Genomic DNA, 26,974 nt, shown 5'->3' on the forward strand with positions numbered 1-26,974 from the left:
GCCAGAGTCATCCATAGACACTTGTGCCTACCTTTCTGATTGATTTATGGGGTGCTCCTTTCAGCTTCATGGTCTCAGTCTCCCACATTTGGAAATTTGCTCTCCAGAGAGGCACAGCTTGCGCTAGGTGGAACCTAATGCCAGTCCTCTTCCCTCACAGCCCGCAGACACCCCCGTGTGGACAGGCAGTATGGGTGGGTGGTAGCCCTCCATTATCCTGAGCCCACATGGGACTGGGGGAAGACAGATTACCGGAGAATGAGAAACTTTTCAGTCCACAACAGCGTAGTTTTGGAGAAAACTCATGAAGTTGCCAATGAAGGAGCTTGTGTCAACTTCTCTTAATTCTGGAACCAGACACTTCTGCTCAAGACACAGCTCTGACTCAGGTCCTCTTCCCAGAAACTAAGGCTCAGTTTGGGCTCTTACAGGCCTAAAAACTACATAAAAGCCACAAGCATGCAGTTTTCAAGTTTTCTTTCAGAGTGCTGGTCGGTGACCCATGAGAGACCTGGTGTCAGAGCTGTGATGTGCCTGAGGACCCCTGTGTCTCCCGCAGACCCTTGGAAACGTGGATGTCAGCTGTGCCGCCTCAATACTGTATTTTTACAGATGCACCAGATGCATTGTGTATAGTTGTTCAGGGGTCTGGAGGCTAAATTATGGATTGTCTTCTCCAAAAATCTCTTCCTTAACTTTCTCTGTGTTTATAGTTCTGACATTTCCAGAAACAACAAAGAGGAATGCAGCTATTATGGCGTAAATGTGACCAAAACCCACTCTGAGATATACCATGGATTCATGACTTTGCCTGACTGGCTGAATTCTTCTGGGAGGGGTCCACAGTCTGTGCTCCCACCAGTGCCTTGTCCGTGCACCATGGAGGATCCCAGCCTGTGTGGCAGTGGCAGTTCCTGTTATGGTTGCACATCCCTCTGTGACTGCATTTCTCTGGGATACAGTCATAATTCAGCTGAGCCCCACTGCCAGTGCAGTAGGTATCCCGACAGAACTATCCAGAAGCACAGGAAGTACCAGTTCTCACATGACCTATCTGGGTTGTTCCTGTGCTACGATGTGAATCCAGCCCCAAACATGAGAACCCTGGATCTCAGACAGATGGAATCCAACATGTTCTTGCGGCTGAGGGAGATGTGTGACATTCCTACACTGCAGCCTTCCACACGGCACGCCTGTATGGGAACAGGTTCAGCGTTGACTCCCCCAGGGTGTTCTGCGGTGTCCATGTCGGCTGCCTTCGTGATTTATGGTATAGCAGACATCTTCACCTTTCCCAGAATTTCTGCCACAGCTTTCTTGGCAGTGAATAGTGCGGTCAGTGCAGTTTCCATGATAGCAGCAGCCGTCTTCAGTGCACCCGGTTCCATCTTGCATATGGAAGTCACAGGGTACGCCAAGGTCACCCCATGGCAGAACTCTGGAAGATCACGTATATTTTGGATTGGTCTGCAGGGTGTCCAAGCAGCGGAGTTGGTGCAGTCTGTATAGCATCTGCCTGTATTCCATTTGCCCCCAGGGGTTCAGATACAATCACGCATACAGCCTAGATTGCTGTAGCACTGGTTGAATGAGCCGCAGTCACACTGCTTTCCTGGATCCACTATGTAGTTTCCATAGTGATAGTGGGTCAGGCTTTTATTTAAATGCACCCTTTCAGTGTTGAACATGCACTTGCCTGTTCCACAATTCATTATGTGCTGCATATGAATGAAGGAACAGTTACTGAAAGCTTCCATTATACCAGTTAGTTGGGTCCTAAGGCAGCTGGACCTTTTTTGGCAAGCACATTCATCAGTGTCAATGCACAAGCCACAATTTCTTGCCATCTGATGCGTTGGTATGACAGAAAAGAGTAAATAATGTCTGCCTAAATAACCCAGAATGATGGCATATAAGCCATTGGTGGATGGCATATAGAATATACAACTGGACTGCCATGAACCTCATGGGGCCCATCTCAAATCACATTAAGGGTGAATGTGTTTTAAGAAATCGAAAATACTTTCACTCATACTATTGAAGAGGAAAAAAAGGGGCTCTGATGCAACACATAATTGCCTGTGTGAGTTTGATGTCTCTCACTATAAATGACCATGAAAGCAATAACTTACATCAATAGCATGAAATATTGACTCAATTAAGCTAACTAGCCTTACTAGGAATTGGGCACTTTTTTTCCACGTGGTTAACACACTATACATTGTTTTGAAACTGAAAGCAAGTCCTTTGAAAATTCTGTGATGGGATGAACAGAACTTACTAGAGATCCTTGGGGCTGCACTGGCATTTCCTTGAGGAACAGGGGGTCCCCTGTCCTCCTTATATCCCAGGTTATAAGTAGGTCCCATTGCACAGATGTCTGCGACTATCTGAGAAACAAAGTGTTCAAATGATTGGAAATCACCGAGGGGTCTCATTTCATAGGCAAGTTAATCCAACTTCATGACATCTTCAAGGCTGCCATAGCCTGTGTCACTTGTGACCATGGAAAAAGGAATCTCCTCCAGGTAGCTGAGGTAGTAACAGTCTGGAGGCATGAAGGGGTAGTCCACCTGCAAGTCTCCCTGAGCATCCTGAGTCATCATCAGCAGAGTCTGGACCAAAAGAGTTTCTTGTGCCGCATGTACATAACATGTCTCTTGCCCCAAAACGCAGGCTATAGGACAGACAGCCAGGCATCTGAATGCCTTTGCTGTGGTGCGGCTCCTTCTTGGGAATTACCACCTCAGAGGAGACGTAGTGCCATGAGGGATGCCCTTGAGAACCCTGCACAGGAGCCAGCACTGCCCAGAGTGCAAAGAGCAAGAGGGGCGCCCTCAGGGTGACCTGGCCCTCTGCCAGCCTCATGCCCCTGCTCAGAGACATCTGCCAGTGAGAATGGATAAATGGAGGATCCTCAGCAAAGGCAGGTCTAGACCATCAGACAGAATAGAGGGCTGTGCCAGGTGGCCAGCACCCTGCACCTGGGGGCCCCCTGTGGGGTTCGGCAACAGTCCCAGGGTGTGGCATTGTGTGACCCTGCACATCAGTTAGGCTGGGGTAGATATGGGAGGGGCAGGTGGTCCATGGTCAAGAGTGGTCACATGGACATGGGTATGGATTTGGACCCAGAGGCATGGCTTTAGTCAACACCTTTAATCTTTCCTCCAGCTACTTGCATATGGGCTATGCAGTTATATCACCCTTAACTTCTCTACCAATTCCATGTCCTATGGTACTGCTGGGTCACTTTCTTTGGATGACTACTTTTCCTCATTACAGAGACCACTGCTTTTGCTTCCTTGTGTTGTGGAGGTAAACATTGTCAATTTTACCTTTATGGGTGATGCAAAAAATCACTTTGTAGTTTTGTGTGTCTTATTCTCCTTGGCTATTAGTTTGCAAGCCATTTGATCCTTTTGGTTTTTGCTTTGAAGGTTCCTCTGAGTTCACTGAGGAAAACATTTGTCAGTATTCTGAGTGATGATTGGTGAACTACAAGGTTGTATTTTAGTATTTTCTTATGCCAGCTGGGGAGAACAGAAAGTACTGCTGACCATGTGTGAGCCCCAGGGGTTTTCTCCTCTAATCCCTTATGGGGGTTCTTTCCTGGCCTCTGGCAGTCTCCTCCCATGTAGTTTGGTTCTCTCTTCAGCTGGAGATGGAGGGGAGTTGAGGTTACTTTGGCAGCTTGCACCATGGAGTCTGCCCATGATCAAAAGATGGTATTGACCATGGCACTGCCTTGCTTGTTTAAGTACCCTCTACTGCTTTAAAATGCCCTGGGTCAGGGAGAAACCTCAGAGTTGGCGTTTGGACAAGAGTTTGCCTTTTCCCCAGTGGCTGGCCTTCTGAATATAGATCAAATTCCTTTGCCACCCAAACTAAAACTTTGAACATTGACCTTTCCAGCAACAGGCAGATGAATTTAGGTTTTGATAACAATGAAATGGAGAGTGGAATGGCAGTTGCCAGGGCCTGGCAGGGAGGGTCAATGAGGAGTAGATCTCAAGGGCTATGATTTTGTGTTATGCAAGATGACAAGTTTTAAAGGGGTCTCCACATCATTACCCCTGTAATTATCAATACTGTAATGTATGGTTAAAATTTTGTGAAGAGTATGGGTCTCATTTTCAGTGAGATCTTACCACAATATAAAAGTGGAAGACACGAGTTTTGCTTCTCACACAACAGTGTGCTGAACTGCATGGACACACTCTCTACTGATAATTTGAAAACAATTAAAAAAAACTTATATGTTTTGAAAACTAACCCTGAGGATATGTCATTTACAGATATCTTCTTCCATTCCCTAGGTTGCTTTTTTGTTTTGTTGATTGTTTCCTTCACTGTGCAGAAGCTTGCTATTTTGAGGTAGTCTCTCTCTATATATAATTTTCTTGTATTATATTAATGTAAATTCAATCTGTTAACATACAGCGTAGTACTCATTTTAGGGGTAGAATGTAGAGAACCATCGCATACATATAACACCCAGTTCTCATTTCACCCGGTGCCCTCCTTAATGGCCACATGCCATTTAGCCCACCTCCCCCACTTCCCCTCAGTTTGTTCTCTGTATTTAAGAGTGTCTTCTGGTTTCCTCCCTCTCTGTTTTGATTTATTTTATTTTTCCTTTCTGTATGTTGTGTTTCTTATATTCCACTAATGTGTGAAATCATAGGATATTTGACTTTTTCTGACTGACTTGTTCCACTTAGCATAATACACTGTAGTTCCATCCACATTATTGTAATTGGCAAGATGTCATTCTTTTTGATGGCTAAGTAATATTGCATTGTATATATTTACCACCTCTTCTTTATGCATTCATGTGTTGATGAATATTTGGGCTGTTCCACAATTTGTTTTTTGTTGATAAGGCTGCCATAAAGATTGGGATGCACGTGCCCTTTCGAATCAGCATTTTGGTATCCTTTGGATACCTTTGGTATCCTTGGATAAATGCAATTGCTTGATCACAGGATAGTTCCGTTTTTCATTTTTTGAGGAATCTCCACACTGTTTTCCAGAGTGGCTGCGCCAGTTTGCATTACCATCAACAGTGTGAAAGGGTTTCGCTTTCTCTGCATCCTTGCTGACATTTTGTGTGTTCTGAATTGTTAATTTTAGTCATTGTGACAGGTGTGAGTTGGTATCTCATTGTGGTTTTGCTTTATATTTCACTGAAGAAGAGTGTTGTTGAGCATCTTTATTCGTGTCTTTTTGCCATCTGGATGTCTTCTTTGGAAAAATATGTATTCATGTCTTCTGCCCATTTCTTCACTGGATTATTTGTTTTTTGAGTGTTGAGTTTGGTAAGGTCTGTATAGATTTTGGATACTAACCCATTGTCTGAGATGTCATACAAATATCTCCCCCCATTTTGTCAGTTGCCTTTTAGTTTTATTGATTTGTTCTTTGCTGTGCAGAAGCTTTTTATCTTGATGAGATCCCAATAGTTTGTTTTTGCTATTGTTTCCCTTGCCTCTGGGGACATGTCTAGTAAGAAATTGTTCTGGCCAAGGTCAAAGAGGTTGGTGCCTGTGTTCTCCTCTAGGATTTTGAAGGTTTCCTGTCTCCCATTTAGGTCTTTCATTCAATTTGTATTTATTTTGGTGTGTACTGTAAGAAAGTGGTCCAGGTTCCTTACAAGTTCACGATGCTGTCCAGTTTTCTCAACACCAGTTTTTGAAGGGACTTTTTCCATTTGATAGTCTTTCCTGCTCTGTCAAAGATTAGTTGATCATATAGTGATGTGTCCATTTCAGGGTTTTCTAATCTTTTCCATCAATGTATGTGTCTATTTTTTGCCAGTATCATCCTGTCTTGATGACTACAGCATTGTAATATAGCTTGATATCCAGAATTGTGATGCCTCCAGGTTTTTTTCTTTTTCAAGATCTTTGGTTATTTGGGGTCTTTTGTGGTTCCATGATAATTTTAGAGTTATTTGTTCTAGCTCTGTGAAAAATGCTGGTATTATTTGACAGTAAATTGAATTATTTGCATTGAATGTCTAGATTGCTTTGGATAGTATTGTCATTTAACAATGATTTTTCTTTTGATCCATGTGCATGGAATATTTTTTCCATTTCTTTGTGTTTTCTTCAATTTCTTCCATAAATGTCCCAGGCTTTTCAGAGTACAGATCTTGTACCTCTTTACTTAGGTTTATTTCTAGTATATTATGGTTTTGGTGTAATTTTAAATGGGATTGATTCCTTGATTTCTCTTTCTCCTGCTTCATTATTGGTATATAGAAATGTAACAAATTTCTATATGTTGATTTTGTATGCTACAAATTTACAGGTTTATTGTACCAGTTCTAGCGGGGTTTTTTTTTGGTGGAGTCTTTAAGATTTCTATATATGGTATAAAGTTCAACTCCAGAACTTAATAATCCTATTAAAAAATGGCCAGAAGACATGAATAAGCATTTTTCCAAATGTGACCTATAGATTGTCACTAAACACATGAAAATATGGTCAACATCACTCCTCATCAGGGAAATATAAATCCTAACTACAATGAAATATCAACTCACACTGTCAGAAAGGCTGAACTCAACAGCACAAGAAACAACAGGTGTTGGTGAGGATGCAGAGAAAGAGGATCCTTTTGGAGGTGCTGGTGGGAATGCACACTGGCACAGCCACTATGGAAAAGAGCATGGAGATTCCTTAGAAAGCTAAAAATACAACTACATTATGATAGAACAAATGCACTACTAGGTATTTACCCAAAGGATACAAAAATGCTAATTTAAGGGAATTGTACCTCTCTGTTTATAGCAGCTATGTCACAAACAGCCCAGCTATGGAAACAACCCAGCCGAAGTATGCACTGATTGATGAATGGGTATAGAATATGTGGTATATCTACATAACCCCGTCCACGCACACTGGATATTTCTCAGCCGTAAAAGGAATGACATTAGCTATTGTTAAGGACAGGGATGGGCCTAGAGAGTATTATATTTACGGAAATAAGTCAGAGAAAGACAAATATATGATTTCATCCATATGTAGAATTTAAGAAACAACAAATGGGCAAAGGGACAAATAAGAGAGAAGAGGCAAACCAAGAAATAGGCGATTTTTTCAATGTTCACTTATTTATTTAGAGAGAGAATGGGAGGTGGGGCAGAGGCAGATGGGAAGAGAATCCCAAGGAAACATCGTGCTGTCAGTGCAGAAACCAAAGTGGGGCTCGATCTCAGGAATGATGAGATCAAGACAAGAGCCCAGATCAAGAGTCGTGGGTCTAACCCATGGAACCACGTAAGCCCCACGAAACAGATACTTAACTATAGGGGAAAAACTGATGGTTACCCTGGGGAGGGTGTGTGGAGGGATGGGGAGGTAGTTGATGGGGATTAAGGGGTGCGCTCGTCACGAACACTGGGTGCTGTATTGCAATGTTGAATCACTATATTTTACAATTGAAAGTAATAGTACATTGCATGTTAACTAACTGGAATTTGAAGAAAAACTCAAATAATGTATTTATAGTGCCTGCAAATGGCCATGTTGGCATACAGCCCATGAAGAAGCATTTATTGCAGAAAATATACTACCAGAAAGAATACCTAGACTATTTGAACTAAGGTATGTTCTTTTCCTTTCCCACCCCAGATCAGCAAGAAGAAACTCCAGTGCAAGTAACTGTGACTATAGGCATGTGCCCCTGAGCCTGGCTGCAACCTCCCCTCCAGACTGTTGTAGCCAATACACACGGTTCCCAGTGACCAGCTCCTGTTCAGAGGACTCTTTCCCAGAGGGACAGGATGTCAGTGACCCTAAGCTGTTTGTTGTTGAGGCCAAGCCCCAGCAGGTGCCACTGAGATGTGCGACTCACTCATTGTTGGCAGCCCTACTCCCAGGAATGAAGCTCTGCCCTGGGCACAGTCCACTAGGGATGCTGGGAACCTGATCACCCCAGACCTGACTTGTATGGCAGGAGTCTCATGCCACCAGGACAAGCAAGCCACAAGGCAGTGAAGCTGCCAGCCACCCCTAAACAGAGCCCTCAATTTCCAAACTGTTTGGAATCCTGTTTGTCCCCAACACGCCCTGCAGCTGCAGACCTTTGCCCAGAGTATTGCCCAGGGTAAGGGGGAGATGGAGTAATTCTCTAATACAAGGAGCAAATCTGTTCCTATAGAACTGACTTCATTTCCAGCTAAGTGTGAGGAAGAAGGTCTGGGCCTCATGTTGTGGGAGAGTCAGGTGCAGGAGACACATGGTTTCAGTGGAGGATTCCTAACCTACTCACCCTCATCTGCAGGAGAGAGCCAGAGCCAGGGACAGTGGAGGGAACAGCTCCTGTCAGAACACATATCAGACTATGGTCTCAACTACTCTCCATTCAGAGGAGTCCGAGGTTGTAGGGTTCAGTCTGTGGAGACTCCATACATCAGAGGGTGGTTGAACATAGGAGTGCTGTCAAATGAAGCAGAGTATCTCATCCTGTGGTTTGGGAAAGAAAGAGATAAGGAATGCCCAACCAAACCACTGTCACCATGGTCTGGCTGTGTGAATGTCCCAGGTCACACCACCTCTGTAATTATGGGACTACCGCCCTTCCCTCCACATCATGTCTTTGAGTTTCACCTGATTTCAGGTGTGCATCAGTAGTGTCACAGTTCTCTGGCAAAGCCTCCCATTGATGGAATTTTCGTAGTTGGTTTATTCCTTTATATATCGAAAGACTTTTGCCTTATTCTGAGCTCCTAACACTAAGAAAGATGCTGTAAATATTTACACACCATTTATTTTCTGAGCATGGGATTTCATTCTTCAGGGACAAATACTCGGGAGTGGTATTTCCAGGTTCCTTTTTATGTCATCCATGTATAATTTCATAAGCAACAGCCAACGGTTTTCCAGAGCTGGTGTTTGTTTGTCAATCCTTCCTGCATTGTTTGAGGCCCCACGTACGCTGGATTCTCACCTGGATTTGTTGTCTGAGTTGTTCATACCTGAGCCATTGGGATGTGTGTATAGGGCATCTGTTGCATTCTTGATTTGAATTTCCCTGACAGTCGATGGTGTGAAGAGTCTTCTCCAGTCAGTAACTAATGTGTCTATAAGCTCAAGGATAGGATGTCTACTACACAAGGCTGTGCTTGTTTGATGGAGGTTAGTTTCCTTTTTTCCTATTGACTGTTGAGGGTTCTTAGCATATTCAAGATGCAGGTCCCTTGGTGGTTATGCAATTTGTGAATGTTGTCTCTTACTCTGTAACTTATCTTACTATTGGTATTCACGTGGGCAGATAAGCGGAATTGATTTTCACAAAGTCTATTTATACCATTTCTTTTTATGGGTCTTGTGTTCTTAGCTATAGTTTTTCTTTTCTTGATGATTGATTGCTTATGACTAATATTTTTTAAAAATGTTTATTCTTGATAGAGAGAGAGAGAGAGAGACAGAACGTGAGCGAGGAAAAGCAGAGAGAGAGGGAGACACAGAATCTGAAGCAGGCTCCAGGTTCTGAGCTGTCAGCATAGGGCCTGACAACGGGGCTCAAACCCTCAAATTGTGACACCGAGACCTGAGCTGAAGTGAGACACTTAACTGACTCAACCATCCAGGCACCCCACTGATTTCTTGACTTACGATGTACTAAAAGTCTTGTTTTTTTTTTCTGGTTTCTCTCAATGTTGACATGTTCCCTATTTGGTCTCTGGTGACTTAGAGTTTTGTCGTTTGTTTTTAAATTTATAGACTCTAGCAAATCATTTTCGTGGCATGGTTTTTCCTAATATATGGAAGTTAAGTGGAAATATAGGAAATTGAAGTTCAAATTTCACAAGAGTTGCCATTCTGTGTCTCTTTGGCCAGACTGCTCATCAGATTAGATAGATATGCTCCTGGGGTCAAAAATCACGTTTACCTTTTCAGGTGGTGGGCTTTCTATATGTCTCAGGAGCCGCTGAGCTCTGTGCACACAACTGAGTTCTTGACACAATTTTTCCTTCGCAATTCTATGTGAAACCCTCAAAATCCATTTTTTGCATTGCCAATTTTAGACAATTCATGAATAGAATGCATTGAAGCTCTTGTATCATTTCCTAAAGTCATTTTACTCTTGCGTGTTTGGGACTGTAATTTTTCTTCTTCCTTCCAAGGGGAGCTCATATCTGTGTTTGTGGAATTCTTCCAGGCTTCTCATCTCTTAATACTTTCCCAACGTGCTGTGCAATTTTTGACCAAATGAATACTTAGGTTTATTTGTACTCTATCACATTGGGTGATAGGAGCCGCGAGAGAGGCTGCATCATATGTTTTTTTTTTTTTTTGTCCCCTTGTATGTTACCTGTCATATTGAATGTTTATAGAACATATAGCCCCTCACTTTCATGAACCACTAACAGGGGACATGGTTCTCTTCAAGAGACAAGAAAGGAAGACAAGGGAGCTGAGACAGCAAGTCGGGGAAGGAACCCCAGAGCTTCTCAGGAAGCGTCAACTGTCCACACTTTCCAGTTCTGCAGATGTGGGTCCCTGCTGAGGCCCAACCTGGGTTCTTGTGCAGGTGTCTGGACAAGCTGCCCATGATGTGTGGGCACAGGGGAGTTGGGAAGGGCAGCTGTGGTTTGAATTCCAGCTCACCTGGCACTGCTGTGAAAATTCATGAGTATGTTAATATGTCCACCATCAGTTAGGGATATAATGAGAAAATGCAAGACGTTAGACTCACTACCTTAGATTCCATGTTCATGACAATTTGTGACAACAATTCTCCCTTCCTTTTTTCCACTTTTAAAATTTTTTAAGTTTGTGTTTAAATATTTGTTAGTTATCATATTGTGTAATATTAATTTCAGTAGTAGAATTTATTGGTTCATCACTTACTTTAACACCCGGTACTCATCACAACACGTGGCCTCCTTAATCCCCAACACCCATTATCCCATCCCCCACACACCTGCCCTCCAGCAACCCTCAATTTGGTCTCTAACCTTAGAGTTTATTTTTATGATTTCTTGCTCTTTTTCCCCTTCCCCTAGATCTAAATTCCCCATAGGAGGAAATCATATGGTGTTTGTCATCTTTGACTGACTTACTTTGCTTAGCATGATACCCTGTAGCTGCATCAAAATCTTTGCAAATGGCAAGATTTCATTCTTTTTTATGACTGAGTAATATGCCATTCTATACATATAGCAGATTAATCACATGGTGGACTTTTGGTCTCTTTCCTCAGTTTGGCTGTCATAGTTAATGCTGCTGTAAACATTGGGGTGCATGTACTTCCTCAAATCAGAAGTTTTGTATGCTTTGGATGAATTCCTAGTAGAGCAATTGCTGGAGTGGAAGGTTGTTTAATTTTTAGTTTTTAAACTGTTTTCTGGAATGGTCCGGGCACTTTGCATTCCCACCAAGAGTATAAAAGGGTTCCCTTCTCTCCTCATCCTCATCAATATCTGTTGTTTCCTGAGTTGTTAATTGTAGCCATTCTGACAGGTGTGCAGTCATCTCTCATTGTAGTTTTGATTTGTAATTCTCTGATGATGAGTGAGGTTGAGCATATGTTCGTCTGTGTCGGTTAGCCATCGGAATGCTTTGTTTGGAAAAGTATCTCCTCATGTCTTCTGCCCATTTCTCCACTGGATTCTTTGTATTTTGGGTGTTGAGTTTGAGAAGTTTTTTTAATAGATTTTAGATAGTAAGCCTTTATCAGATGTGTGGCTTGCAAATACCTTTTTAATTTCTGTAGAATGCCTTTTAGATTAGTTGATTGTTTCTTTAGCTGTGCAGAAGGTTTTTATTTTGATGAGGTCCCAGTAGTTCAAGTTTGCTGTTGTTTCCCTTGCCTCTCTAGACACGTCTAGTAAGAAGTTGCTATGTCTGAAGTCCAGGAGGTTGCTGCCTGTTCTCCTCTAGGATTTGATGGTCTCCTGTCTCACATTTAGGTCTTTCACCCAATGGATTTATTTTTTTGTATGGAGTAAGAAAGTGGTTCAGTTTCATTCTTCTGCATGTTCTCGTCCAGTTTTCCCAACACCCTCTGTTGACAAGGCTGTCTTTTTTCCCATTACATAGTCTTTCCTACTTCATCCAAGATGAGGTGGCCATACATTTGTGAGTCCATATCTGGGTTTACTCTTCTGTTCTCTTGATCTATGTGTCTCTTTTGTGCTTGTAGCTTACTGTCTTGATAAGTACAGCTTGTAATACAGCATGAAATCCATAGTCATGAAGTCTCCCGTTTCTTTGTGTAGCATAGACATTTCAACACTACTTGCTCCTTAAATCCATGAACATTGAAGGTGTTTCCACTTCCTTGTGTCATCCTCAGTTTCTTTCACCGTTTTTAGAGTCTTCAGATTATGGATATTTTAACTTTTTAGGTATCCTATTATATTTGGTGCAATTGTAAACGGGATGGATAGTTTTTTTTTTCTTTCTGTTTCCTCATTATTGCTGTGTAGAAATGCAGCCGATTTCAGTATGTTGATACTGTATCTTGTGACTTTGGTGAATTTGTGCATCAGTTCTTGCAATATTTTGGTGGAGTCTTGAGTTTTTTATATAGAGTGTCATGTCATCTGTGAAGAGGGAATGTTTGACTTCTTCTTTTCCAACTTGTATGCCTTTATTTTTTGTTGTTGTCTGTTTTTGAGGATAAGACTTCCACTGCTGTATTAAGTAGAATGATGGGTGTGGACATCCCTCTTGTGTTCCTGGCAGTAGAGGAAAAGGTTTTTTTTTCCCCACTGAGGATATTAGCTGTGGGGTTTTCATGTACGGACTTTATGATGTTGAGGTGTGTTTCCTCTACCCCTTGTTGAGGGTTTTATCAAGAAAGGATGCTGTACTATGTCAATTTTTTTTTTGCATCTATTGAGAGGGTCATATCATTCGTATCCTTTCTCTGATTGATGGTATGTATTACATTGATTTATTTGTGACTATTGAACCACCCTTACAGCCAAGGAATAAATCCCACCTGGTCACGTTAAAGGATCCTTTTAATGTCTTGTTGCATTCAATTTGCAAGTATTTTCTTTCTTTTTTGTAACGTTTATTTATTTTTGAGACAGAGAGAGACAGAGCATGAATGGGGGAGGGTCAGAGAGAGGGAGACACAGAATCTGAAACAGGCTCCAGGCTCTGAGCTGTCAGCACAGAGCCTGACACGGGGCTCGAACTCACGGACCGCAAGATTACGACCTGAGCCAAAGTTGGACGCTTAACCGACTGAGCCACCCAGGCGCCCCTGCAAGTATCTTCTTGACAATTGTATTCTTGCTCATTAGGGCTAGTGGCCTGTAAGTCTCATTTTTAGTGGGGTTTAATCTGGTTTGGAACCGTGATCATACTCATCTTATAGAATGAATTTGGAAGTTTTCTTTCCATTTCTATTATTTGGAACAGTTTGTGAAGACAAGAATTTTCTATTCTACTTAAATAGAATATTTTACACTCTTCTTAAATATCTGGTAGAATTCACCTGTGAACCTATCTGGCCCTGGATTTTTGTGTGTCAGTAGATTTTTGATTAATGATTCAATTTCTTTTCTCATTATCAGTCTGTTCACGTTTTCTCTTTCTTCCTTTTTCAGTTTAGGTAGTTTACATTATTCTGGGAATTTATCCATTTCTTCCAGATTGCCCAATTTGTTGGCATATAAATCTCCAAACTATTTTCTCATAGTCGTATTTCTGTGGTGTCAGTCGCGATGTCTCCTCTCAAATTCTGATTATATTTACTTTCGTCCCTTCTCTTTTGTTTTTGCCGAGTCTGCCCATGGGTTTATCATTTTTATTTATTCTTACAAAAACCAACTTATAGTTTCATTCATCTGTTCTACTGTTTTTCTTTGTTTCTATATCATTTGTTTCTGCTCTAATCTTTTTTGTTTACCTGTTCCTGCTGGCTTTAGGGTTCATTTGTTCTTTTTCTAGCTCCTTTAGTTGTAAAGTGGTTGTGTGTTTGAGACCTTTCTTCTTTCTTGAGTTTGGCCTGTACTGCTATATATTTCACTCTTCCATCAAATTTGCTGCCTCCAGATGGTTTGGAACTGGCATGTTTTCATTTTCATTTGCTTCCATGTATTTTTTTATTGCTTCTGTAATTTCCTGAAAATCTCATTCCGCTTTTACTACAATGTTCTTTAACCTAATGTATTGGCAGTGTTGCTCAAATTTTTCTTGTGGTCAACTTCAAGTTTCATAGTGTTGTGGTTTGAAAATACGCATGGAATGATCTCAGTCTTTTTGTACTTGTAGAGGGCTGATTTGTGACGTAGTATGTGATCTGTTCTGGAGAATGTTCCATGCGCACCCAAAAAGAATGTGTATTCTGGTGCTTTAGGATGGAATGTTGTGAATATATCTGTTAAGTCCATTCAGTCCATGTGTCTTTCAAAGCCATTGTTTCCTTATTGATTTTCAGCTTAGATTGTCTTTCCATTGTTGTAAGTGGAGTGTTAACGATCTCTATTATTACTATTGTCTATTATCAATGAGTTTCTTTATGTTTCTTATTAATTGAGTTATATATTTCAGTGCTTACATTTTTGGGGTATAAATATTTAAAGCTTCAGATCTTCTTGTTGGATAGACCCCTTTATGATGATATACTGCCTTCCTGATCTCTTGTAACAAACTTTGGTTTGAAAACTAGTTAGTGTGATATGAGTGTGGTACTACAACTTTCTTTTGACGTCCGTTAGCATGATAAATTATTCACCCTTCCCTCACTTTCAATCTACAGGTGTTTTAGGTTGAAAATGAGTCAATCGTGTGCAGTGTATAGAAGGATCTTGTATTTGTTTTTATCCATTCCGGTATCCTATGTCTTTTGATTGGAGCATTTTGCCCATTTACATTCACAGTAATTATTGATAGATATAAACTTAGTGCCATAGTGTTACCTCCAAAGTCATTGTTTCTGGAGATTTTCTCTGTTTATTTCTAGTCTTTGTTACTTTTAGTCTTCCTTTCCCACTCAAAGGGTCCCCTTTAATTTCTCGCAGGGCTGATTTAGAGACCATGAACTCCTTTGGTTTTTGTTTGTCTGGGAAATTCTATCACTCCTTGTATCTGAATGACTGTCTTACTGGAGAAAGTATTCTTAGCTGCAAAATTTTCAATTGCGCATGTTGAGGATATGATGCCACTCCCTACTTGCATGAAGGTTTCTGTAGAGACATCTGCCATAGTTTTTTTTTTTTTAATTTTTTTCAACGTTTTTTATTTATTTTTGGGACAGAGAGAGACAGAGCATGAACAGGGGAGGGGCAGAGAGAGAGGGAGACACAGAATCGGAAACAGGCTCCAGGCTCCGAGCCATCAACCCAGAGCCTGACGCGGGCCTCGAACTCACAGACCGAGAGATCGTGACCTGGCTGAAGTCAGACGCTTAACCGACTGCGCCACCCAGGCGCCCCTGCCATAGTTTTTTTTTAATCTTCCCTTGTTAGTTAGCAACTTCTTTTGTGTTGATGCTTTTATGGTTTTTCTTTATCTGGATATTTTGCCATTTTCCTATGACATGTCTCAGTGTTGGCCTGCTTTTTATTTTATTTTTTTATTTTAATGGGTGTTCTCTCTGCCTCCTAGATGTGGATGTCTGTTTCCTTCCTCAGCTTGTGGAAATTTTCACTATAATTCCCTCAGCTAAATTGTATCCCCTTTTTCTCCCTCTTATTCTTTTGGGACTCCTTTCAAAAGAATGTTATTACAGTTTATGGAGTTGCTGATTTCCCTAAGTGTATGTTTGTGATGCAATATTTTACTTTTCCTCTTCATTCCAGCTTCATTTCCCCCATACTTTTATCTTCTATGTCCCTTCCTCATTCATCTGCTTCTTTCCGCCTTGAGGTCATTATATCCAATCAGTTTCACATCTCGGTTACAACATTTAAAATTTCATCCTGACTAGTTTTTAGGTCTTTTCTGTTTGCAGTAAGCGTATCCTTCATGTCTCATATATTTTCCTCAAGCACAGCTAGCATCCTTATGATACTTTTTGAAAATCCTGTTTCATAATGAGAGTTTTCAGAAATTCTGTTTGAGGCACATTAGTTTATGTGTTTTAATTATATCCCTCACAATGACCTTTTATCATTTTTTCTTTTAGGATGAGTTCCTCCATCATCTTCTTGTCTATGTCTCTGCCTTCTTAAATGTTTTAGAAAATCCTGTTATCTTTGCTGCTTCTAGGGTAGTATCTTTATTGAGCAGTGTTCACATACTGTCCAGGGCCTGACACTTCATGAAGCATTTGTTTTATGTTCCGTGGCACTGTGCTGTCGTGTTTTGGCTGCTCTGTCCCTCAGGACAGTCCTCTGCAGAGTTTCTTCTTGCCTCCAGTGTGGAGTGTTGGACCTTGTCCCCAGTGTTGTGAGTTTTAACTAGGTGAGTTTGGTCTGCTTGTTAAAAGAGGCTAATTCCTATTTCCCCTATATGTGAGGATATGCGTCACTGTATGATCAGCTGACTTGGTGAGTGTGGGGGTTTACGGTGGTCTTTGGTCTACGTAGGTCTTCACCCTATGGTGAAGGGGTGCAGTGGTGGTCTGGTTGCCAGGCACTCTTTCCTAGTAAGCAAGCACTTGATGGGGGCTGGAGTAGGTGGAGCTTGGTGTTAGTGGCTCAGCTTGCACTGGGGATGCTGTGCTGCTGAGTGAAATCTGTCCATGCTGATTGGTGGGAGGAAATATTGGCATCAGCTCCCTCTCTAGTCCCTGGAGTTGGAGGTCCCAGCCTCCCCTGTTCAGGAAGCCCTCACACAGCGAGAACACTTGTGGGTCCCAGGCTTCCGTCAGAATTGCTTTCACCCTGTCTGCGTCCAAGCCATTGGCCCATCTGGTGGCACAGGGCTCTTATGTTTTATCTCAGGAGCTCTAGCTGGGTTTGAAAACTCCAAATTGTGTGAACTCAATATGACAGGGACCCCACTGATCCTCTGGGAGAGGGTCTTGATGTGCTGTGCCTGGAGCTGATTTACCCCAGATGGGCAGCTGCATCAATACTAGGGGCTTGGAGTGCATGGTGAAGAACAACCAGAAGGCAGCGTCCAGCTAGCTGCTCTCAGAAGAGGCTCCTCTGCTAATGATCAGGGAACTTTAATGGTGCCTGTCAGCTCTCCTGTCCTATGAGAGGCAATGCCCCGTCTCCCAAATGCACTCCACGAAGGGAATTGTCTCTCCCCATGCGACCCAGGGGATACTCAGACCACAGTTCCCCTTATGGGCCTCTGCCCTCCTCCACAGGAGCACTGCTGTGCCCACCTGACTCCACACCAATGATGGGATTGACTTTTAAATCTTCAGTCTTCGAGCTCCATGTTTACAGCAGGTTGACTTGTCATGATTAACTTTATAGGTTATCTTGACTGTGTCATGGGTGCCCAGATTCACCACTGTTTCTGTGGATGTCTGTGATGTGTTCCAGAAGAGATTGGCATTTCCATCCATGGTTTCTTTCTGCCTGGGCACCACCCATTCCATTAAGTGTGTCAATAGAATCTGATGCAGATGGAGGACGAATTCCCTCATTTTTACTTCCCATGTGCTTGTTTGAACTGGAATATTGGTCTCCTCTGGCCCTTTTTCTGAGAGTTACATCATCATCTCTCCACGTTCTGAGACTAGACACTAGTCAGAATCAGACAAGAATTGCATCACTGGTTTTCCTGGGTCTTCAGCTTGTGACAGTAGATCATGGGAATTCTCAACATATTTAGTTATGGAAACCAATGACATTTGGGTTGTGTTCCTCAGGGGAATCTTGGCTAATACATGGAGATTGTTTGTCTCTCATTTGAAGTAATTGAATAAAGCTGTAGCTCATTTAAAGTCCTGAGTAGCAAAGGGCTATGAAGAAAGTGTCACGTTGTTTGACTGGGACAAGGGCTGGGTGAGGATAAGGAGGAGCTGTGGGATCCTGTGGTCCTGGCTGCACAGGGAGCACATCTGGGAATCCTGTAAAGGTGCAGCTGTTGTGCCTCAGGAAATCTGTAATTCACTCATGTTGAGGGACCAGAGTAAGCAAGTGCAAACAACTGTGTCTTGTGCATGTTAGTCTAGTTTCCCTATGACAACCCAGTTGCTAATTCAGAGAGTTAATAGGTAAACACAGAATCATATAACCAGGGAGGCTCCCTGGGGAAACTGCTGTGTGGAGAGGAAGCCCCAGACCCTGACAGGAAACCTGATTGTAACCTCCATCTGCACCTGCGCCTGGGAACACAAAGGAGAATTGTGCATAGTGTGCGCCCCCTGGTGGTGCTGATCCCCCCTGCAGGGAGGTTTGTGTCTGGGCTCCCAGTGAGGTCCCCTCACCGTGTCACTTGCACAGTAATATGTGGCCGTGTCCTCGGTCTTGAGGTTGTTCATCTGCAGATACAGCGTGTTCTTGGCGTTGTCTCTGGAGATGGTGAATCGGCCCTTCACGGAGTCTGCGTAGCTTGTGCTACTTCCACTACTACTAATATACGCGACCCACTGCAGCCCCTTTCCTGGAGCCTGGCGGACCCACTGCATTCCATAGCTACTGAAGGTGAATCCAGAGGCCACACAGGTGAGTCTCAGGGACCCCCCAGGCTTCACCAGGTCTCCCCCAGACTCCACCAGCTGCACGTCACACTGGACACCTGCAGACACAAGACATGTTGGTCAGGAAACTGTCACACATCCACTGTTTCACTCATATCCATTCACAGACTCAGTGTCCCTCGTTCACCATGAATTACCTTTTAAAAGAGCAACCAGGAAAACCCAGCCCAGCACAAACTCCATGGTGAGGTGTGTGTGTTCTGTGCTGATCACAGAATGGGAACACCTGGGACTCCTGGGGCTGGGGCTCGTCTCCCAGCTGCACGGTCGGGCTGGGTTGGTTTTATCAGCATAGAAAGGGCCCCATTTGCATGTCCTCTGACATATATATCAAGCTCCAGACTTAGGTTTGATTGTGTAAAAGTGAATGACAGGGTTAGGGACGCACTTCTACATTAGTTTGTGTGGATGGCGGTGTGACAATATGAAGAATTCTTTTTTTTTTCAGTTTTGGATTTTTACCTTAATTAATGGAGGCTTCGGCATAATCTTTAAGAAATATTTACCTCAACAGCATGATCACGCATTATTTTCTCTTAAAATATTTTAATTTTTTTATTATTAATTAGTATTTATTTTTAGTTTTAAAAATTAACATCCAAATTAGTTAGCGTATAGTGCAACAATGATTTCAGGAGTAGATTCCTTAGTGCCCCTTACCAGTTTAGCCCATCCCCCCTCCCACAACCCCTCCAGTAGCCCTCTGTTTGTTTTCCATATTTATGAGTCTCTTATGCTCTGTCCCCTCCATGTTTTCATGTTATTTTGGTTTCCCTTCCCTTATGTTCATCTGCTTTGTCTCTTAAAGTCCTCATATGAGTAAAGTCATATGAGTTTTGTCTTTCTCTGAGTGACTCATTTCACTTCGCATAATACCCTCCAGTTCCATCCACATAGTTGCAAATGGCAAGATTTCACTCTTTTTGATTGCCGAGTAATACTCCATTGTGTATATTTACCACTTCTTCTTTATCCATTCATCCATCAATGGACATTTGTCTCTTTCCATACTTTGGCTATTGTTGATAGTGCTGCTATAAACATGGGGGTGCATGTGTCCCTTTGAAACACCACACCTGTGTCCCCTGGGTAAATGCCTAGTAGTGCAATTGCTGCTTCATAGGGGAGTTCTATTTTTAGTTTTTTGAAGTATCTCCATACAGTTTTCCAGAGTGGCTGCACCAACTTGCATTGCCCCCAAAAATGCAAAAGAGATCCTCTCTCTGCATCCTTGCCAACGTCTGTTGTTGCCTGAGTTGTTAATGTTAGCCATTCTGACAGGTGTCAGGTAGTATCTAATTAGGGTTTTGATTTGCATTTCCGTGATGATGAGTGATGTGGAGCATTTTTTCATGTGTCGGTTGGCCATCAGGATGTCTTCTTTGGAGAAGTGTCTATTCATGTCTTTTTCCTGTTTCTTCACTGGATTTTGTTTTGGGTGTTGAGTTTGATAAATTCTTTATAGATTTTGGATACTAACTCTTTATCTGAGATGTCATTTGCAAATATCTTCTCCCATTCTGTCAGTTGAATTTTAGTTTTGCTGATTGTTGCCTTCACTATGCAGAAACTTTTGATTTTGATGAGGTCCCAGTAGTTCATTTTTGCTATTTTTCCCCTTGCCTCCTCTGTCATTTTTGTTTTTATTTATTTGGGTCCTTTCCTTTTTCTTTTTGATCAAACTGGATAGTGGTTTATCAATTTTGTTAATTCTTTCAAAGCACCACCTTTTAGTTTCATTGATTTGTTCTACTGTGTTTTGGTTTCGATAGCACTAATTTCTGCTCTAATCTTTAGTATTTCCTGCCTTCTGCTGGTTTTGGGTTTTATTTGCTGTTCCTTTTCCACCTCTTTAGTCATAAGTTTAGGTTGTGTATCTTAGATCTTTCTTCCTTCTTTAGGAAGGCCTGGATTGCTATATACTTTCCTCTTATGACCGCCTTTGCTGTATCCTAGAGGTTTGCGTTGTGGTGTTATCATTTTCATTGACTTCCATATACTTTTTAATTTCTTCTTTAACTGCTTGGTTAGCCCATTCATTCTTTAGTAGGTCCTTCAGTCTCTAGTTATTTGTTACCTTTCCAAATTTTTTCTTGTGGTTGATTTTGAGTTCATGGCATTGTGGTCTGAAAATATGCATGGTATGATCTCGATCTTTTTGTACTTACTTAGGGCTGATTTGTGTCCCAGTATATGGTCTATTCTGGAGAAAGTTCCATGTGCACTGTAGAAGAGTGCATATTCTGTTGCTTTAGGATGAAATGTTCTGAATATATTTGTTAAGTCCTTCTGGTCGAGTGTGTCATTGAAAGCCATTGTTTTCTTGTTGATTTTTTGATCAGGTGATCTGTTCATTGTTGTGAATGGGGTGTTGAAGTCTCCTACTATTATGGTATTCTTATCGATGAGTTTCCTTATGTTTGTGATTAATTGATTTCTATATTTGGGTGCTCTCACAGTTGGCGAATAAATGTTTACAATTGTTAGGTCTTCTTGGTGGATAGACCCTTTGATTATGAATGATATAATGCCATTCTGCATCTCTTGATGCAGTCTTTATTTTAAAGTCTAGATTGTCTGATATCAATATGGCTACTCCGGCTTTCTTTTGTTGAACATTAGCATGATAGATGGTTCTCCATCCCCTTATTTTCAATCTGGAGGCGTCTTTAGGTCTAAAGTGGGTCTCTTGTAAAAAGCATATAGATGGACCTTGTTTTCTTCTCCATTCTGTTACCCTATGTCTTTTGATTGGGGCATTGAGTCCATTGACGTTTAGAGTGAGTACTGAAAGATAGGAGTTTATTGCTATTATGATGCTTGTAGAGTTGGAGTTTATGGTGGTGTTCTTTGGTCTTTCTAACCTTTGTTGATTTTGGTATTTATTTATTTATACAGATATATTTTCATCTTTTCTCCCCTCAGAGAGTCTCCCATAAAATATCTTGCAGGGCTGGTTTAGTGGTCACAAACCCATTTAATTTTTGTTTGTATGGGAATCTTTTTATCTCGCCTTCTGTTTTGAATGACATCCTTGCTGGATACAGAATTCTTGGCTGCATATTTTTCTGATTTAGCACACTGAATACATCCCGCCACTCCTTTGTGGCCTGCCAAGTTTCTGTGGATAGGTCTGCTAAACCTGATCTGTCTTCCCTTGTAAGTTATGGACTTTGTTTCCCTGTTGGTTTTATGATTCTCTCCTTGCCTGAGTACTTTGTCAATTTGACTATGATGTGCCTTGTTGATGGTCAGTTTTGGTTGAATCTAATGGGAGTCCTCCGTGCTTCCTGGATTTTGATGTCTGTGTCTTTGCCCAGGTTAGGAAAGTTTTCCGCTATGATTTGCTCACATAACCCTTCCACCCCTATTTCTCTCTTCCACTTCTGGGACCCCTATGATTCTCACGTTTTTCCTTTTTAATGAGTCACTGATTTCTGTAATTCTTAAATCTTTCTCTTTTGCCTTAATCTCCCTCTTTTTTTTCTGCTTCATTATTCTCTATAAGGTTGTCCTCTATAACACTGATTCTCTGTTCTGCCTCATCCATCTGTGCCACCGCTGCATCCAACTGTGATTGCAGCTCAGTTATAGCATTTTAAATTTCATTCTGGCTATTTTTTACTTCTTTTATCTCTGCAGAAAAGGATTCTAATCTATTTTTGACTGCAGCTAGTATTCTTATTATTGTGATTCTAAATTCGGGTTCAGACATCTTGCTTGTCTCTGTGTTGGTTAAATTCCTGGCTGTCGTTTCTTCGTGGTCTTTCTTTTGGGGCGAATTCCTTCGTTTTGTCATTTTGAAGGGAGAAAAGGAATTAATGAGGTCACAAAATTGAAATTAAAAGATAAAATTACAGAAATATTAAAATTAAAAACTAAACACACACACACAAATTGAATGGAATATCCTAGATCCTAGGTGTGTTTTGGTCTGGGTGTTGAGAGTGGTTTGACAGATTAGAGAAAAAATGGGAGGGGGAGAAAAAAAAGGAAATAATTTGAGAATTTGAAAAAATGAATACACTGAAGTAGACTAAAATGAGATGATGGGAGGAAAATAGAGTTTGAAAAAATATACAGAAAAGTAAAGCATATAGTAGAAAAAATAAAGAAAAATATTTTTAATAAAAATAAAAAATAACTGTGATTTTTTTCTTTTTCTGTATTCTAGAAAAAAGAGAGGAAACAAAAAAGAGAGAAAAGATACAAAAAGGAAAAAAAGGAAATCATTTGAAAATTCAAGAAGTGAATACACCATAGTAGACTAAAATAAAATGATGGAAGTAAAATAGAATTTGAAAAAATTTACATAAAAGCAATCAATATAGTAAAAAAATTAAAGAAAAATATTTTTAATAAAATTGAAAGTAAAATGAAGTTTTTTCTCATTCTGTATTCCAGAAAAACTACAGAAACGAAGAAGAGAAAAAAAGAAAAAGAAAGAAAAAGTAAAAAGGAAACTGTTTGGAAATTTGAAAACGGGAATACAATGAAGTAGAGTAAAAGAAAATGATGGAAGTAAAATAGAATTTGAAAAAAAATTACAGAAATATAAAAAATATAGTAATAAAAATTAAAGAAAAATATTTTTAATGATAATTGATAATAAAAATAATTTTTTCTGTTTCTGCATTCAAGAAAAAGAAAAGAAGTGTAAAAGAGAAAAAGAAAAAAAAGAAAGAAAATTGACTAGATGAACCTGCTAACAGATTGAAGTAGGACTGAAATTACTTCGTTATTCCCTAGATGTCAGTCTATGTAGCTCTTTATAGTCCATAAAGTAAGTGTCAGTGAGACTTGTGTTCCTGAAGAGCCCTGTTGGCCCATTTGGGCGGGGTTCAGTGTAATGGCTCTCCTGTCCACTAGATGGCGATTTTAGGCTCCTGGGGTGGATTGTTGCGGTGCTTGTAGGTGCGAATGCACATGCGCGGGAGAAGTGAAAATGGCGCCACTCAGGTACCCAGTCTGTTGTCCTGGATCAGCAATTGCGCACCCATCCTCGGTCTTCAGCCCTTGTCCACTCCCTGCTCCTTCACTCTCTGTGACCAGGCCCCAGGCCGCACCTCTCTCCCAAGTTTTGTCACAGACACGGCTGTTTTCCCCGGTCCCTTACATCCAAAGGACCACGTCTTTGACCTGTTCTGCCCCTCTGTGGGAGGGTCTCACCAAGCAATGTCCGAATGAGCAATGGCCGAATATCGGCTGCAGCTAGGAACGCTTGCTGGACCCTGTTGTTGTCGGTGTCCCGAGACTGTGGCCAGGTGCCAGCCCACCCCAGAAAAAGTTCACAAGAGTGTAGCAGCAGCGTTTCGTGGATTATGGAAAATCACAACACACGTCTGGCACCAGGCTTCACCCTAAACGACCTTGTTCCAGCACCAGCGAATGTGGCCGTTTTCCGGGGTCTACTGGGACCAGATGGCTTTGGCAGTCTCCTCCAAATGTCCTTCCAGCAGTGCAACGGCCTCTCCCGGTGTGGCCTGAGAACATCCCGGACCCCACTCTGTTCCTGGGATTCTCCCTTCCCACCAGAGCACCTCCAGGTATGGAGCTGTGGAGTTGCAGCCTTTGCACTCCCCTTGTTTACAGTCTTAGTGGAATTTACATACTCTCCTTTCTCCTTTCTCCCTTTTTAGTTGAGTCCCTGTGGCTGTTTCCAATTTTCCACGTTTTCTCCAGCTGCTTTTGGGGAGGGGTTCTTTTCCTGTTTTCTCCCCCACTCCCCAGTCTCTGTCCTCTCTCCGCCTGCAAAAGCACCTCCCTTCCTGCAGCTTCTTGCTCCCCCAGGTCCCCTCTCCACGCCACGTACTTGTTGAATTCTGTGGTTCAGGTTGTGCAGATTGTTGTGTTAATCCTCAATCAGTTTTCTAGGTGTGTAGGATGGTTTAGTGTTGGTCTGGCTGTATTTCATGGACGCGAGACACACAAAAATCTTCCACGTTGTTCCGCCGTCTTGTCTCCTTCCCCCTTGACTGCCTGATTTTCAATTGAACATTTGAGGATATTATGCCACTCCCTTCTTTCCTGCAGGTTTCTGTGGACACTTCTGCCATAGTCTTTTTTTATCTTCCCGTATTCGTTAGCAAACTCTTCTGTCTTCATGCTTATAGGGTTTTTTTAATCTGTGTATTTTGTGAATTTTACTATGTTATGTCTCAGAGTTGGCCTGCTTTTTTTTTTAAATTTTAATGGGAGTTCTCTGTGACTCATACATGTGGATGTCTGTTTCCTTCACCATTAAGTGGAAATTTTCCACTCTAATGCACTCAGACAAAACTCCCCTTTTTTTCTCCCTCCCTTCTTCTTCTGGGTCTCCTTTGAAAAGAATTTTATTATACTTTATGGAGTTGCTGATTCCCTAAGTATACGTTTGTGATGCAATATTTTAATTTTCCTCTTCTTTCCTGCTTCGTTTCTCACAAAATTATATCTTCCATGTCACTTACTCATTCATCTGCTTCTTTCTGCCTTGAGTTCATTATATCCAATCAGGTTCACATCTCGGTTACAGCATTTTAAAAGTTTCAGCCTGACTGGGTTTTAGGTCTTTTCCATCTGTAGTCAGGGTACCCTCATGTCTTCTGGGCTTTCTCAAGCACAGCTAGTATCCTTATGATAGTTTTTAAAAGTTCTGTTTCCTTATGATAGGTATTAAATTCTGTTTGAGGCTTATTATTTATATGTGCTTTAATTATATCCCTGGCAATGTCCTTTTATGGTATTTTATTTTGAATAAATTCCTCCATCACTCTGTATGTCCATGTTTCCTCTTTCTTAAGTGTTTTAGGAAAATCCTGTTATGTTTTCTGCTTCTAGAGTAGTGTCTTTTTTGAGAAATGTTTACATACTGTTGACAACCTGACATTCTGGAAGCATTTCTTGCATGTGCTGTGTGCACTGTGCTGTCTTGTATTGGCTGCTCTGTCCCTGATGTCAGTCCTCTGCAGAGTTCTCCTTGCCTCTAGGGGAGAGTTTTTCAACTTTGTCCATAGTGTTGTGAGTTTTAGCTAGGTGACTTTGGTCTCCTTATTAAAAGAGGCTAATTCCTATTTCCCCTAGAGGTGAAGCTATGCCTCACTCTATGGTCAGTAGACTTGGTGCCTGTGGGGGTATATGGTGGTCTTTGGAGGGAGGGGTGCAATGGTGGTCTGGGTTCTAGGCACTCTTTCCCTAGTAAGGAAGCACCTGAGGAAGGAAAGGTGGGTATGGCTTGGTGTCAGTGGCTCAGTATCTACTGGGGGGTGTTTTGCTGCTCACTGAATTCTGTCCATGATAATTGGTGGGAGGAAATATTGGCATCAACTCCTTCTCTAGTCCCTGCAGTTGGATTTCCAGCCACCCCTGTTCAGGAAGCCCTCACATAGAGAGAACAGTCTGTACTCATGGGTCCCAGGCTTCCTTCAGAACCTGGCCTTCACCCTGCCTTTGTCAAATCCATTGGCACACCTGGCAGCTCAGGGCTCTTATGTTTTAGCTCAGGAGCTCTATCTGGGTTTGAGTACACCAAATTGTTGAACTCAATGTGACAGGGACCCCACTGATCCTCTGGGACAGTGTCTTGCTGTGATGTGGTTGGAGCTGGTTATCCCAGAAGGGCAGTTGCATGAACACTAGGAGCTTGGAGTTCATGGTGAGGAAGAACAAGAAGGGATCGTTCAGTTAGCTGCTCTCAGCAGAGGCTCCTATGCTAATGACCAGGGCAGTGCAATGGTGCCTGTCAGCTCTCCTGCCCCATGAGAGGCAGTGGCCTGTCTCCTAAATGCACTCCAAGAAGGTAACTTTCTCATCCGATATGACCCAGGGGATCCTCAAACCGCAGCAGTCCCTATGGGCCTCGGGGCTCCTTCTCCACAGGAGCACTGCTATGCCCACCAGGGTCCACCCCAGTGATGGCATGGAGTTCTAAATCTTCAGTTTTTGAACTCGACATTTACAGCAGGTTGACGTGTCATGTTTACCTTTATGTGTCATCTTGACTGCGTCATGGGTGTCCAGATTCACAACTGTTTCTGTGTATGTCTGTGATGAGTTTCCAGAAGAGATTGGCATTTCCTTCCGTTGTTTCTTTCTGCCTGGGCATCACCCATTCCATCACAGTTCTGAGTAGAATACGATGTAGAGGGGGGAAGAATTCCCTCATTTTTACTTCCCATGTGCTTGGTTGAACTGGAACATTGGTCTCCTCCTGCCCTTGTTCTTAGAGTTACATCATAGGCTCTGCAGGTTCTGAGACTAGACACTAGTTCAGAATCAGGCGAGAATTATACCACTGGGTTTCCTGGCTCCCCAATTTGTGACAGTAGATCATGGGACTTCTCAACATATTTTGTCACAGAAACCAATGTGCTTTGAGTTCTGTTGCTCGAGGGATTCCTGACTAATACATGGAGATGAT

General features: G+C 41.9%; 1 pseudogene and 1 gene segment (V, D, J or C); both read right to left on the reverse strand.

The window, feature by feature from the left end:
- Window positions 1-660: 660 nt before the first annotated feature.
- On the reverse strand, window positions 661-2,886 carry LOC128772857 (disintegrin and metalloproteinase domain-containing protein 21-like; annotated as a pseudogene).
- A 15,381-nt stretch (window positions 2,887-18,267) lies between these two features.
- The window catches only part of LOC128772858 (immunoglobulin heavy variable 3-74-like), a gene marked incomplete at its 3' end in the record, with an annotated part of 37,042 nt that continues 28,335 nt past the window's right edge, over window positions 18,268-26,974 (reverse strand). Inside the window, 1 exon segment of the V gene segment in view lies at window positions 18,268-18,614. Coding sequence covers window positions 18,268-18,614 — 347 coding nt within the window.

The sequence above is a fragment of the Panthera pardus genome, unplaced genomic scaffold, assembly GCF_024362965.1.
Source record: "Panthera pardus isolate Hobbes unplaced genomic scaffold, ASM2436296v1 HiC_scaffold_24, whole genome shotgun sequence".
Lineage (NCBI taxonomy): Eukaryota > Metazoa > Chordata > Mammalia > Carnivora > Felidae > Panthera > Panthera pardus.